Source organism: Atta cephalotes (genome assembly GCF_000143395.1).
Source record: "Atta cephalotes unplaced genomic scaffold scaffold00014, whole genome shotgun sequence".
Classification (NCBI taxonomy): Eukaryota; Metazoa; Arthropoda; class Insecta; order Hymenoptera; family Formicidae; genus Atta; species Atta cephalotes.
This window is the reverse complement of record NW_012130078.1, coordinates 654934-669630: the sequence shown is the minus strand read 5'-3', so window position 1 is coordinate 669630 and position 14697 is coordinate 654934. Positions and strand designations below refer to the sequence as shown.

The window sequence follows — 14697 nt, the reverse complement described above, 5'->3', positions numbered from 1 at the left end:
CCGACTATCACTTGTTTCGATCAATGGCACACGGCCTGGCTGACCAGCACTTCCGGTCTTATGAAGAAGTAAAAAATTGGATCGATTCGTGGATAGCCTCAAAAGATGACCAGTTTTTTCGACGCGGGATTCGTACGCTATCCGAAAGATGGGAGAAAGTAGTGGCCAGCGATGAACAATACTTTGAATCATAAATGTATAACCAGTTTTTTACAATAAAGCCTCGAATTTCGGAAAAAAACGGCGGAAGCAAAGTTGTACATCTAATATATAATCTACTAAAGCGATGGTCTTCTTGAATTTTCCAAATAAATGTGTCCATCAATTACATCGGTGCATTACATAGACGTTTAACATGTATATATAATGCATCGATGTAATTGATAGACACACATTTATTTGAAGAATTCAAAAAGAAGATTAAAGATCAAAACGTATGTTTTGTTGTATTATTGTATGTATTTTTAATTTTGACATTATAAATTATTTTATGTATAAAACATCCAACGATTTTGGCTCTAATAAATTCTTATTTTAAATTTAAAAATAAAAATTTGTCCTAAAGAAAAAAAGGATTAAAATGCAATTTAATTCACACAAGATAAACACATACTTGATATATCAATCGGAAATTCTGCGGCCGCTAAAGAGATCTCAAAGTGATGAAGAGAGTAATATTTCTCCGTTTCGTTTTTCACGAAATGAATCGTGAAATTATCTTGGGCGATCTTATTCTGTGATTCCCATGATAATGTCAGATTTTGCTCAGTTTTATCACATTTTCCTGTTGCATTACTATTGCTGGGTACGTCCATCACTTTATAAATTGTCTGCAAATAAAATAGCATTAATTACTAATAACATTGATTGTACCACTATATTTTAATGAACATGAATGTAATAAATCACTCCTATATATACATTATTCTATACAGGATGTCTGGAAATAATCGCCAAATATTTCATGGGCAAGTAGAGCGGACTAAACTGAGTCGAAAAGTCCTCTATCATTTTGTAAATTTCCTCAATAGTTAATAAGATATTAATCCTTAAAGATAGCCGAATACGCGCGCTTGCCTGGCCTACTACTGCGAAAGTGTATGCCTATCGATCGCTTGGCGCGCGGGCCTTGAGAGTTGGCTGGCAAGCGCCGCGCACATCGCCGCAAGCCTCCATAGCTCGGACGGCGCGCTTGCCAGGCTATTCCCGCTCCCCACGGCCAAGCGGTAACGCGTATACACTTCGCAGTAGTATTCGGTTATTTTTAAGAATTAATATCTCGTTAACTATTGGGGAAACTTACAAAATGATAGAGGACTTTTCGACTCAGTTTAGTCCGCTCTATCTGTTCATGAAATATTTGACGATTATTTCCAGACACCCTATATATGTATATAAATGTATAAAGGAGTTGCATTTTAGGCGAAATTTGGAAAGCACGCAGGAATCATTGTGTTCAAATTTTTTTTTATTCAATTTTTCTTACCAAATTTGAAAATCGTAGTTAAAATTAGAGATGCACCGAATACTATTCTGGAAACTATTCGGTATCCGATATTTTCGGTATCCGGTTTTTTACTATCTGATCGGATAACCGGATATCATTAGTATCTAGAAATGTATCCGGTTGAAATTTGATATCATTAAATTGTTGATTTTTTTCTTATACAAATGTTCTAGAAATAAGTATGCATATTGGATATGGGAAAAAGTTCGTGGCGATTTTGTAGTAAAATTAAAGTGTTTTTCTTAAAGTATTGAAATCAATTTATTTAAACCAAATATGTTCCATTATTTTCTATAATATTTTGCCATTTTTGGGACAGAGCCATAATTCCATCGCGATAGAACTTCTGTGGTTTCTGATCGAAAAACTGCTTCAAGTGATTTTCACAAGCCTCTTTGGAAGCTAGCTTTATACCATTAAGAGAGTTCTGCAGAGACTTAAACAAATGATAGTCTGAGAGTGCTATGTCAGGACTATACGATGGATGCATTAAAACTTCCCAGCCAAACTCTCGCAATTTTTGTCGAGTCATCAAAGATGTGTGTGGTCGAGCGTTGTCGTGGAAGACACCTCTCCTATTGATTAATTCTGGCCTCTTCCTCTCAATTGTTTGTAATCTCTGCAGTTGTTCACAGTAGAATTCGGAATTAATTGTTTGATTGGACGATAACAGCTTATAGTGAACGATTCCCTTCCAGTCCCATTACACACAACATCACCTTCTTCCTCGTCAATCCAGGTTTTGCGATTGTTTGCGCCTTCTCTCCTTTCTTTATCCACGATCTTTTTCTAGTTGGATTGTAGTAGGTGATCCATTTTTCATCACCAGTTATCATTCTCTTTAGAAATGGCTCAATTTCATTTCGTTTCAGTAGCGTATCACAAATATTAATTCGGTCCATTATGTTCCTAACACTCAACTCGTGAGGAACTTAAACATCGAGCTTCTTTTTGTATCCAGTTTTGTGTAAATGATTTAAAACTGTTTTGTGGTCGATGCCTAGTTTCCTGGCAATCTCCACAGTGCTCACATGCTTATCACGCTCGACTTTTACCATGATTTCATCGGACTTTTCAGATGATTGGTCGATCGAAGCGAGGTTCATCTTTCATATCGAAATTTCCAGCACGAAAGCGAGCGAACCATTTCCGTACTGCTGATTTTGATAGAGTATCTTCACCGTAAATAGCGCAAATTTTTTCACAAATCTGTGCAGCATTCTTGCCTTTATCGTGATACTGCAAAATGTAGCGAATTTTTTCCTTATTTATTTCCATTTTCAAAATAAAATAACTTTTGATCCACTTCCGATTTCAATCTTTTTTAAAACAAAGGTTAAAATGTCACTTTTTAAACGCACGTCTAGTGTTGCCGATGCGATTAGTAGTTGCCGACTGCTGAGCATTTAATGCCATCTAGTCGGAAAAACGCCACAAACTTTTTCCCACACCCAATATTCATGATGCTATAATACATTGTTGCAAAATTACAATCTTTTTCTCTATAGGCTTTTTTTTAAAAAGATATTTTCTCGAAAGCCATTCGGATATCCGGAAAATATCGGATATTCGATTCGAAGAAATTGATTTCTCGGATATCTGATCGGATATTGGATGTTACATTCTGTCCAGATATCCGGTAATATCGATATCCGGTAATTTTACGCTCCGGTGCATCCCTAGTTAAAATTGTCCTGATATCCGGGAAATTTTTTTTCACATTTTAAACAAAAGAGTATTAATTTTATCATTTTCTGGAATCATATCTGCGAATTTGTCTTTGTTTTTATAAAAATCAATTATTATTAAAGTCGTAATTTTTACTTGCACTATAGAATAAAATAAAATTTTGTTTGGTCTATTATTATAGAGCATTTATGAAGCGAAAAACTATATATATAATATATTGGATTAATAGAACCTAAAAATAAATTCCTTTATATTCTTTTATTTACATTTGTACATTTATTTACATATTTACATTTTATGTATGTGTATGTATATGTAAAATGTAAATATGTAAATATACATATACAGTACCATTTTAATTGACTTCAAATATTTCTCTAACAGTGCATTTTAAGGGAAAATGCTTTAGATTGAGGTTTTTTTACTTCAAGGGAAAGATGATACCATTGGTTTGACCTTGGCGTTTTCAAGGCCAGGGCTTACTTAAATTTTTTTAATAAAATTCCTAGTTTTCGTTACATATTCCTAGCTTATTTCAAGCCTTTTCAAAACTCTGCAATAAAATATTTTTTCATTAAGTTCTTTTCGAGTTAAAAACTTGAAAATACAATACTGTTGGCATTAGCATTATTCAAGATGTTTGATCGATAGTTAAAACTTTTTGAATGTTGTTTAGGGCCATGACCTTGACAACATTTGTTGATAACAAGACAATTGGAACTTCTTATTTTCATTTTTATATAAAAATGAATTTTTAGTGCAAAAATGAAAGTAAGAGGAACAATCTCCAGTGATCTTGATCTTGACAAATATTATCCAGGTCATCATCCTGAACATTCAAAAAATCTTAGTCGATCGAAATCTTGGGTAATGCTGATGCCAACGGTATTGTAACTTTCAAGCTTTTTAATTCGAAAAATACTTAATGAAAAAATGTTATTATAGTTTGGAAAAATTCACGAGATAAGCTAGAGAATATGTAATGAAAAGTGGAAGTTTCATTTAAAAAATTCAGTGACTTAACCCTGACCTTAGTGAGGTCAAACCATCTTATGTCTCCCTTGAAGCCACAAAACTTTTAAAGCATTTTTCCCTAAAATGCAGTGTTTAAAAAATATTTGAAGTGGTCGATTAAAATAGGACACTCTGTGTATAGTATATAATATATACACGATGGAGCATCTAAAACAACACCGGAATATCTCGAAAATTAAATACGGTAGGGAAAAATATTTCAGACAAAAGTTGCATGATTCGAAAGAGGGCAAATAATGATAAAATTATTTTTCAAAGAAATAGATTCTTCAAAGTCACATAGAATCACAGTAGAGAGGTCACCTCCACTTTTTTAAATGGAATGGTACGATTCTTTACACAATATGGTTCCCCTTTAATTATTCTGCATATAAAAGTATTAAGTAGTAATGCTAAAACACTAACAGTTTACGAGATATTTTATACTTTATTCCGAAACATAAAATGTTAAATAACTTGTAAACTATTAATTTTTTTATAATCGCATCTTAATACTTTTATGAACAGGAATAATGAATCAATTGATGGAAAAAAAACACATAAATGCTTTAAAAAAGTATGTATACAAAATAATTTATAATTTTTTAAATAAGCAACTATTTTCTTTCCATCAATTGATTCATCTTATTATTCCTGTTCATAAAAGTATTAAGATTATAAAAAAATTAGTAGTTTACGAGTTATTTAACATTTTATGTCAATATGTGCCACAATAAAATATTTCATGAACTATTGGATTTTTTATATCACTACCTTAATATTTCTATATGCAGAATAATTTTAAAGAAACCATATTGTATAAAAAAATCATATCGTTCGTATTTAACTCTTCATGGTCCTTCTGGGTCAAATGACCCGAGCATTGTCTTTCACACTAAATTCTAAAATTTTCTTGTTTGTGGAAGGACGCTTACTTGCCATCTACTAGAGGTTTTGAAGTTTCAATTATCGATAGAGATATTTAGCTTTTTAATCTATTAGTATGTGTCTAGCAGCCATTCGCGTAAAAAGTGTTTTTTTCTCGACTCAAAATATCAGCAAGTCAACGCGTCCAACGCATCGTTATAGTTAAAAAATTTATGATTTATATTTTTGCATTAAGTTACAAAAAGTCTCAAGAGTACTACGCATTTGAAAATATTATAAATTTGAAGTTATGTTTTTTTTAAGAAAAAAGTACATCTTTTCAAATTTAACATGTTGTTGAACGATATTTTTTTTAGTTAAAATTAAAATTTTCACACTAAACTATTAATTATAAACCTAGTTTTAATTCTTAAACATCTTGACATTCGCGACGAAAACGTTAATTTGAATAGCATTAAAGATGATTCTAAATAAAAGATCGAAACGTTTGTAATTAATTTTTTATATATACTTGAATAAATATATACATACCAACAGCCGGCTCAGTGTCGGCCCTTATTATGACATGACTTACTTATGATGATTTTATTCGCTAGAGTATCTTATATTATATTTAAAATTTTCACTAAAACGTCATTGTTCCATTTTCTTAAAGGAAAAAAATAAATAAAATTATATTTTTTTGAAATCATTGCAATTAATACTATTGATTTGATAACATTTTAAAGATGGGTCGGGTCATTTTCACCCAGAGTAACCATCATGTTTCTTAATATCTTTAAAATATTTTATAAAAAACTGAAAGATATCTTAAAAGCTGCAGTCAAAGTCTCACTACAAATGCTTTGAAGCGTTTGGTTGATTACAATCAAAAAAAAAATTTTACAAATTTACCAATCAAAAATTGCTTTAAGCATTTGTAGCATCGCATTGTACACAAAATGACTTATGAATTGATTTTAAACATTTTACTCATTGCGCATTGGGTTGACAGGTAAAGTTACTATGAATAAAATTAAAAGCAGAACAAAATATATATTAAAGAATCAAGAGGTTTCATTCACTCGGTAAACATTTTGAAAAAAATCTATGATTAAAAAAACTTATGCTTTTATCTTAGATTGAACCTTGGAACTCATTTCGAAAAATTATTTTATAGAACATAGCTGAAAAAATCGTTTAATGTTGCATCTTTTGTGAACTAAAAATGTGGACTAAATATTTTACAAAAACGATTTCCAATAGATTGTAGCAACATTTATGGCAATAACTTTGCACAAACGATCGTTATCCGCATAATGCGCCTAAGTTGGCTTAAACGAAATTATTATTACCCTAGTGAGCAAAATAATGGCAATTGAAGAGAAACTTGTGCTAAGCATCTATTTCTTTTCTTATGCCAAGAAATGTTTTGTTATCTGGATGTAATTTATTTTTCATAATCATAATTTATTTCATAGTGTTTTAACATAAATAACTACATTTCGAACTATTTTGGTGTTACCCAGGATGACATCCCTCTAGTAAAGTAAAAAATTTTTTAATAAAAAAAATAAAGAGGGATGCTAAACGGACTATGCCTCCACCGATAAAATAATCCGAAATGTAGTTATTTATGTTAAAACACTTTGAAATAAATGATTACGAAAAATAAATTACATTTTTTTTTTAATATAAAAATAGTTATAGCTCGGAAACGATTTATTTCCGGATCGATGTTTATATATTATAGCTTTTTTTTCTTTTTGGGTTCCGAATCACTTCCCGAATATTGTGGACAATTTTCCGGACACCCTGTATATTGCATTACATATACGAGTCGATTCCTACTCCTAAGTCACGTATTTTGTTTTGTTGTAGTGCATTCTCTCTTTCGCGCATGTACAAAATATACATCTGCAAGAGAAGCGTCCCTATTAAATAAAAAATATGATAAAAACAAAGAGAAATTCGTAGATATGATTCAAGAAAATCAACCATTGCCTTCTTCTGTTAAAAATATGAAAAAAAATATTTCCCGGATATCAGGACAATTTTAACTGATGATTTTCGAATTCAGCAACTAAAATTGAGTAAGAAAAAAGAACACAACAATTCCTACGTGTTCCCCAAATCTTAAAATACACCAACTCCTTTATATTATTTGCAGAGACTCGTAACTGTTATAAGCAAAATAAAAAAAGTTATAGCATAACAATAACTGCGTTCAACAGAGAAAACTAATCAGTTAGCGCTTACTTTAATGATTCTTCAATATAATTGTTCTTATACTTACATCCAGTGACGAACTAGAGGCAAGAATCATCATATTAAAGAATCATTAAACGCTGAACGCTAGTTTTCTCTGCTGAACGTAGCAATTATATTTTTCTTTAAGCGATTTAGGTTACAAATAACCATTACTGAAATAATTAAAATTGTTTTCGATTGCAAATAACCATTACTGATGTCGGAAATTATTTTTGGTTATAAATCATTATCAAAGATGGAAATTATTTTTTATTAAATATATAATTATCATAAACCACCAGAATTTGATATTGATTATTACGAATAATCATTATTAATATTCAGAATTTTATTTTATTGATTAAAGTCTCTAAACTATAAACCTTGGCTGTGTTCTAAATTTATTACCAACATTGAAAATGCGACAATTTACGTGCACTAAATTTTCAGGCAGTCAATTTTGGAACAGCCTTTGTTGTTACTGGCAAACAATATCGACAGCAAACATGTTTTCTGGTTACTATTGGGCTATTGTCAATTTTATTATAACTACGAATGTAAAATCAATTAATAAAAGATAGAAAATAACATTATTTATGAAAAAAGAATAAAACGAAAAATATGTTTTAATATATTTACATTTTTTTGAACATTTCTCTGTAATTCTCATTTCTGCTAAAGAAATTTAATGGCTTACAGAAACGTACAAAAAGATACTGAAAAATGCACAACCAAAATAAATTTTCTAATAATAGCTATTCTTTACTAAAAACAATTTCAGTCGTTCATAATGGTTATTCATAAACAAAAACAATTGCCATCATCTATAACGATTATTCACAACTGAAAACAATTTCTATCATCAATAATAATTATTCACAACTAAAAACAATTTCTATCAATGGTCGTAATCAGAATACATAAAAATTGATATTTTATAAAGATTACATTTTTCGAGCAATTTCTTTAAAATTTAATGACGCTTGTTTTCTTTGTGCATAAATATCAACTTTTAATCAATAATTTCTTTAGATCAAATTTTTCAATGTAACTGTTATGATAATTGATTTTTGGTCTCCAATTATTTACCAAATTTGATAACAATTTTTATATTAACATATAATATTATAAACTTAGTTTTTGTGTCTTACCACATTATCGACGATATATGAAACATTGAATTGTACAGCCATTTGAATGAGAATACATATCGTATTATTCTCTTTAACTGTCCATTTTCCAGTACTTGGTGGAGGAAGCGGGGTTGTTGACGTTGATGTTGTAGGAACAGCGGTTGTGATAGTAGAAGTTGCAGGCGTAGAAGTTGTTGTTGACTTGGTTGTAGTCGGCAGAGTTGTTATAGTTGACGAAGTTGTTGTAGTTGTCGAAGGTGTAGTTGACGTAGTCAAAATTATAGTTGATGGAATGAGCGTGTTTGATATAGAATTATTTAGTGTGTTTTCATCTTTCGAAGAGATCGAATGCATCTTTATTTCTTTGTTTGCTTCAGGTTGAAGCATTGACTGAGGATTTGTAGCTGCATTGTAGCTGGTTGAGTTGATAGAAATACTTGTGTCATTGGCATTCTCTGGGTCACCAGCTAAAATTATACAAACATTATATTTCTGTATCATTTACAGGATGATTCACCTTTGACCTTCAAGATTTTCAACGAAACTCATTATAAGCAAAGAACTTAAAGAAAATAGTCTCTATCTAAAAATAAAACAATACATTATATGTTTTTAAAGCTAAGGTATATCTTTAATCAGTTTAAAAAAATATGCAAGGATCAAATATTTATATGTTGTTAAACATTCATCTATATGTATCAATTAAATTTTACATACGTTTTCAGTATCAATTAAATGTTCATATAAATCATGTAAAATAACATAAATGTAAAAAAAGAACTCCAAAAACAAAGAATATCTAACAAAAAAACATGAATCAAAATCATTTCGCACAATAGATTTAGAGGTCGTCATAATCAATTAATGATCGTTTCTACCAATGTATCTTAATCTTATTTCATCTTAATCTTGGTTCAACTAGCTCTTCATCTTTGTCTAGTTATAAAAATTTTTAAAAATTGAAGAGCAAATCGAGCTAAGATTAAAGTTAATCTAAATTGATAGAAACACGCATAAGAGATACATACTCGTATTCATAGTCAAGCCTTATATTTAAGGCTTCCTTAAATTTATCATTAGATACTCTACAAATTATTTCATTGGTTATTGAGTATCTAAAGATAAATTTAAGGAAGCCTTAAATACAAGGAATATAAATACGGGTAACAAACTCTTCCCAGGATCCCTATTCTATAACTTGTTAAGACAATAATGACATTGTTGCGCAATTTTTTTACATAAAATATCTGCTAACTGATGTCTTAACAAGTTACAGAATAGAGTAATGTCACGATAATCCTTATCGAATAAAATATAATCTGACTTCCTCAGAATACTACGCAATGTCATATCTCGCGATATGACTGCCAAGCGATTGTTTTGTATTAAAAGCATATAATCGTCTGTGTCAAATCATCGGAATAGCGATATAATACGGCTACATGACGCGACGCGAGGCGAGACGAGACGAAATGAAACGAGTGCAACTGCACTTGAATCACTGTCGTGACAACATTCTCGTTCAAGGAAGATCCGGTCCGCCTCATCATCATGGCGCTTTCAGTGATTCGGAGTGCGCAATTAATCTCCGAAGTGTGACGACGAGCATAACTTTAGGGTCGCGATCTCTCTTTTCCGTTTACTTCGTCTCTCGTCAAAGCGAGATCGCAAGGTCAACGACGATGACAGCGATGATGATGAGGATGATGAGGATGATGATAATGATGTGATGTGATGGAATTATCGACATCGCTGTGCAAAATCACGATAATATATTTCTGGCATGGGTAATTATCTGCATCGGCGGCTGCAAATTACGAATTCACATCAGGAATCCGTTACCTGACACAATCGTCGCGGCCCAGCACAAGAGCAGCAAGAGTCTCAGCATGATGTCGAACGTTCAGAGAAGTCTATCGCAACACTGCAGACTGCAATGCATTCGTGTTCGTGAGATCGGACAATCACAAGAACAGTGTTGCTAAATATTTTCCATCAGGAGCTAAAGCTCTAGATATACCTAGGCTGATATCAGAGAGAAACCCGAGAGAAGACAAAACCTGACGGCCAAAACCTGTAACTGCAAAATGCTGTTAAAGTCACTAGATAATAAACTCTATAAAGTACCACAAACTCACATTCATTTTCACGCGGCCATTTATGCATTTATGCATTTGTATTATGTGCTTTATTTGGGAAAATGAAACCGTCAAGTATATAAATCAATCATTTTTTAGTTGTAATTAGTTTATTTATGAACAAAAAAATATGTACGAATAATGATGTAATATACGAATGCTCAATTTATATGTTCTTTAATTTAATACGGATTTATTTGTCGTAGAAGTTTTGTGCATAAAAGTTTACGAAAAATAACGTGTAAGTACAGTTCAGAACTGTTCAGGAATACGAAAGTACACATCACATTATGTATACATCTAAGTACACATCAATCGTGTACATCGACTATTTTTACGCGACATTTCTGAAATCAATTACTTTATAATCTAGTGACTTTAATGCGCTGCCGCGCACTATTGCTCTCTGACAAAGTGGATATAAACTACATAGCATCGTTCATTTTTCAAGGCTAGAGATGATAAATCGATATTTAATTCACATAATCGTGCTACATGTAATGCATAAAACATGAGGCATAAGAAAATCAACCAATCAGAGTCCTTTATTTTACGGAAAAGAAAGAAATAAAGGACTTTGATTGATTCATTTTCTTATGCCTCATACGTTATGCAAGAGTCTGCTTTCCGCTTTAAGGTCGCAGCACAGACTTTTACATAATGCATAACGTATAGTGCATAAACGAATCAACTAATCAGAATCTTTCCCTTCCATAGAAAAAAAGAATTTTGATTGATTGCTTTCTTTATACTATGCATTACGTGTTATGCAAAAGTTTGTGCCGCGGCCATTAATGGACCTTCTACAATAAGCCATTAGTCATAAATCAGAAGTTAGAAGCTAAAAATTGACGACTGTGATTGGCTGACTTCTGATTTATGAGTATGGCTTATTGTAGAAGATCTATAAGCGAAGAGCACAAACTCTTGCATAACGCATAAAATGTAAAAAAATCAATCAGAGTTCTTTATTTCATGGAAAGGAAGAACTTCGATTGGTACATTTTCTTATGCATTACGTGTTATGCAAGAATCTATGCTCTCCGCTTTAACCGTGAGTTGTGGAACTGAACTTAAAGCGAAAGCATAACGCACAACACGTAATGCATAAGAAAATGTACCAATCAAAGTTTTTCGTTTCCTTCCTTTCCATGAAATAAAGAACTCTGATTGATTGATGTTCTTATGCTTCATGTTTTATGCAAAAGTCTGAACTCCCCGCATAACGTTCATAATGCTCGTGGAATCATATCATCACGACCTTATCATTTATCAAATGTTAAACAAGGGTATCAATCATGAAACTTTTTTCCTAGGATGAAAAGTAAAAAATTTCTCCATTAATTTCAAATTTAGTTTAGGTTTAGGTTTAGGTTAAAGTTTCATCTTTCCATCCTAGGAATAAAGTTTCATGATTGATATCAAAAACAAATGATGCTCGCAAGCGTTGTGAGCATTATACCCGCATAGTTTTTCCTTCAGGAACGAGGATTCCTTGTTCCCTCATTTCACATTTCATAAATTTTCTTTGACTAAATAAGAAACCTTATTAGTTTTCTTTTCTCAAGAGAGGTTATGAGTTTCCTTGAGGAGGAGATGCAGTTTTCATAACCAAGTAAACCTCCAAACTTATTTTATCACACCTTTTTACTTTTGATTTAGCTTTTAATTTAGATCTGTCGCATCGATAATTATTTTTGATAACTTTTTTTCCGTAAATAAACTCTGCCATAAGCATTTTCTCGATTAATCGATTTAATCGATTTTTATTTATAAATATATATTTACGTTATTTTGTGTATGTGTTTTGTGGCGGTTTTAATGTACATCAGTGCGCTTAGTGCATCCAATCAAATTCGCTATTAGTTTTATTTTTGTCCATTATTGTTACAAAATGCTTAATTACGATTTTATTTAATCAACAATGCCTATATAATCTTTATTATTCGTAATTTACGATATTAGATTTGCATATATTATATATTATAACATGCTGCTTTAGATTACTAAAATCTCTAAAATATTCCTTCCTTCGCGAAGGCAGACTTGAAATTAGTTTATGAAATCAGGAGGAAAAAATCGAAGAATCCTTCAATGGAAATTTCCTTCATCCTTAAAATAAGGAAAGACTATGAATATGGGATTAGTGGAACGCAGTCTTATGCCCGTATTCATAGTCAGCCTTCATCAACCTTATACTTAAGACTTCCATAAATTTATTTTTATATGTTCAGCAGCCAATGAAATAATTCATAATATCTGAAAATAAATTTAAGGAAGTCTTAAATATAAGGCCAGACTATGAATACGGGCATTAGTCGCCTTATTGGTTCCGGTAACGCGAACGTATTGGAGCGCGTTGGGCATGTTAGAGCGTGCGACGCGAACAAACCTTTGATGCCTGTTCTACTAAGGCATTATAAACATGAGTATTCGCATATCCGTCATTTTTACTCCTTTCTTCATTCCTTGCTCTATTCTCACTGCGCTGAGCTGAGAAGTTATGATCGTTACGGTTATAGCTTCTAAGCTGTTGGTAAGCCTTGTAGTTTTGTATTTATGTGTTTCCGCACTTCAAAATTTTTCCAAGACTAAGAGACGAAAAAAAACATATAAAAAAAAACTGAAACAACATTATACATTAACGAAGGCAAAAAAATTTATAAAATGCCTTGTTGCGTTACTGTAAACTGTATCAATAACTTACTGTATTGTTGTAAAATAAATACATGACTTGTGAATAAACATCACTACACTTTGTCGCAGAAATTTCAATCCTTTTCTTCAAATTGATATATATTTGGCACCTTATCTAGAAATAACCTGAATGCCAAACACTCTTTTCCTACACTAATATTACGATAGATATTCAATTGATTTTGAGAGAAAAATGGAATGAAAAAAGTTATAAAATTTCAAGCAGAAAATACAAATCATAACCTGTAATGATCATAACCCATTACAGCTCAGTGATGGAATGGGGACGGAGCAAGGAGTAAGAAAAGGAATAAAAAGGTGGACATGAATACTTACGTTTCTAGTAATCTAGTTCTACAATAGAGTTGCAAATCATAAGCCATAAGAAATTGGCCAATCATAGCTAACTGAGAAGAATAATGGATTATAATTGGTTAATTTCTTACGGCTTCCTGCTTACGACTCTATTGTAGAACAGGAGCAACGTCTATTGCTGTTGGCACACTAGCGCGATGTTCGCTCAATGAAAATCCAATCCAATGAGTTTACAGCTTTACCGATGTTTTCATTCTAATGACTTTTGCACACTGAACGTGAAACGCTTGCCGCGTGGCAAAATGTAATACGATAGCCAATAAGCTTATAGCTCCTAATGTATTCATTATGCGTCTCATTTTGCGCGGCAAACATTTCCGCGTCCAGTGTACTGGAGCCATAAAGATACACTCTCATTGGATGTCGCGTGGTATATACCGGAGCCAATATGGATTCCTCTCAAAAGGGTACTCGGATGATATTTCCGAACGCAGCCCAACATGGCACGAGTGCGAAGTGCGAAAAGTGCGGGCCTAAAATATAAACAATACGACATGTAAATTATGTCATTGAATACATCGATGGTTAACGGAGATGTACACATTGCTGCATGGTTTGTACAAGTATTTGATGCAAAAGGACGAATACTTCATATTAATTTTAGGACTCGACAATGCAGGGAAAACGGTAAGACTCTCGAATATTCCGAAGTTATAACGTTAGATGCAAAATATCGATTATTTGTAGACTTACCTCGAGGCGGCGAAGACAAAATTCACGAAGAATTACAAGGGTATGAATCCGAGCAAGATTACGACTACTGTAGGCTTGAACATTGGTAAGATCGACATCGCTGGAGTATCTTTTAACTTCTGGGATCTTGGTGGTCAAGAGGAACTTCAATCTCTGTGGGACAAAGTAAATAAGGAGGCATAGGTACTTTTTTGGTTTCAAAAAGTAGGCTTTTTTCATGATTTTTTTCTGAAACAGATATATAAGTTACAAAAATTGAATTTTTTGTTAATGAAAGTACATATATTTTACTATTAGGTGTACAACTTCGCTTCCGCCATTTTTTTCCGAAATT

The 14697-nt window shown here is 32.0% G+C and overlaps 2 protein-coding genes across 2 annotated transcripts in view; one reads left to right on the top strand and one right to left on the bottom strand.

Annotated features, from left to right (window-relative positions):
• LOC105617742 (lysosome-associated membrane glycoprotein 1-like) overlaps positions 1 to 10351 on the bottom strand; it is an 11568-nt gene extending 1217 nt beyond the window's left edge. Inside the window, exons 1-3 of the mRNA XM_012199295.1 lie at positions 10303 to 10351; positions 8479 to 8927; positions 614 to 830 (exon numbers count right to left, since the gene is read on the bottom strand). Of these exons, the coding sequence (XP_012054685.1) occupies positions 614 to 830; positions 8479 to 8927; positions 10303 to 10351 (715 nt within the window). The remainder of the gene's footprint in view (positions 1 to 613; positions 831 to 8478; positions 8928 to 10302) is intronic.
• Positions 10352 to 14204: 3853 nt separating this feature from the next.
• LOC105617741 (ADP-ribosylation factor-related protein 1) overlaps positions 14205 to 14697 on the top strand; it is a 12731-nt gene continuing 12238 nt past the window's right edge. Inside the window, exons 1-2 of the mRNA XM_012199294.1 lie at positions 14205 to 14297; positions 14358 to 14528. Of these exons, the coding sequence (XP_012054684.1) occupies positions 14205 to 14297; positions 14358 to 14528 (264 nt within the window). The remainder of the gene's footprint in view (positions 14298 to 14357; positions 14529 to 14697) is intronic.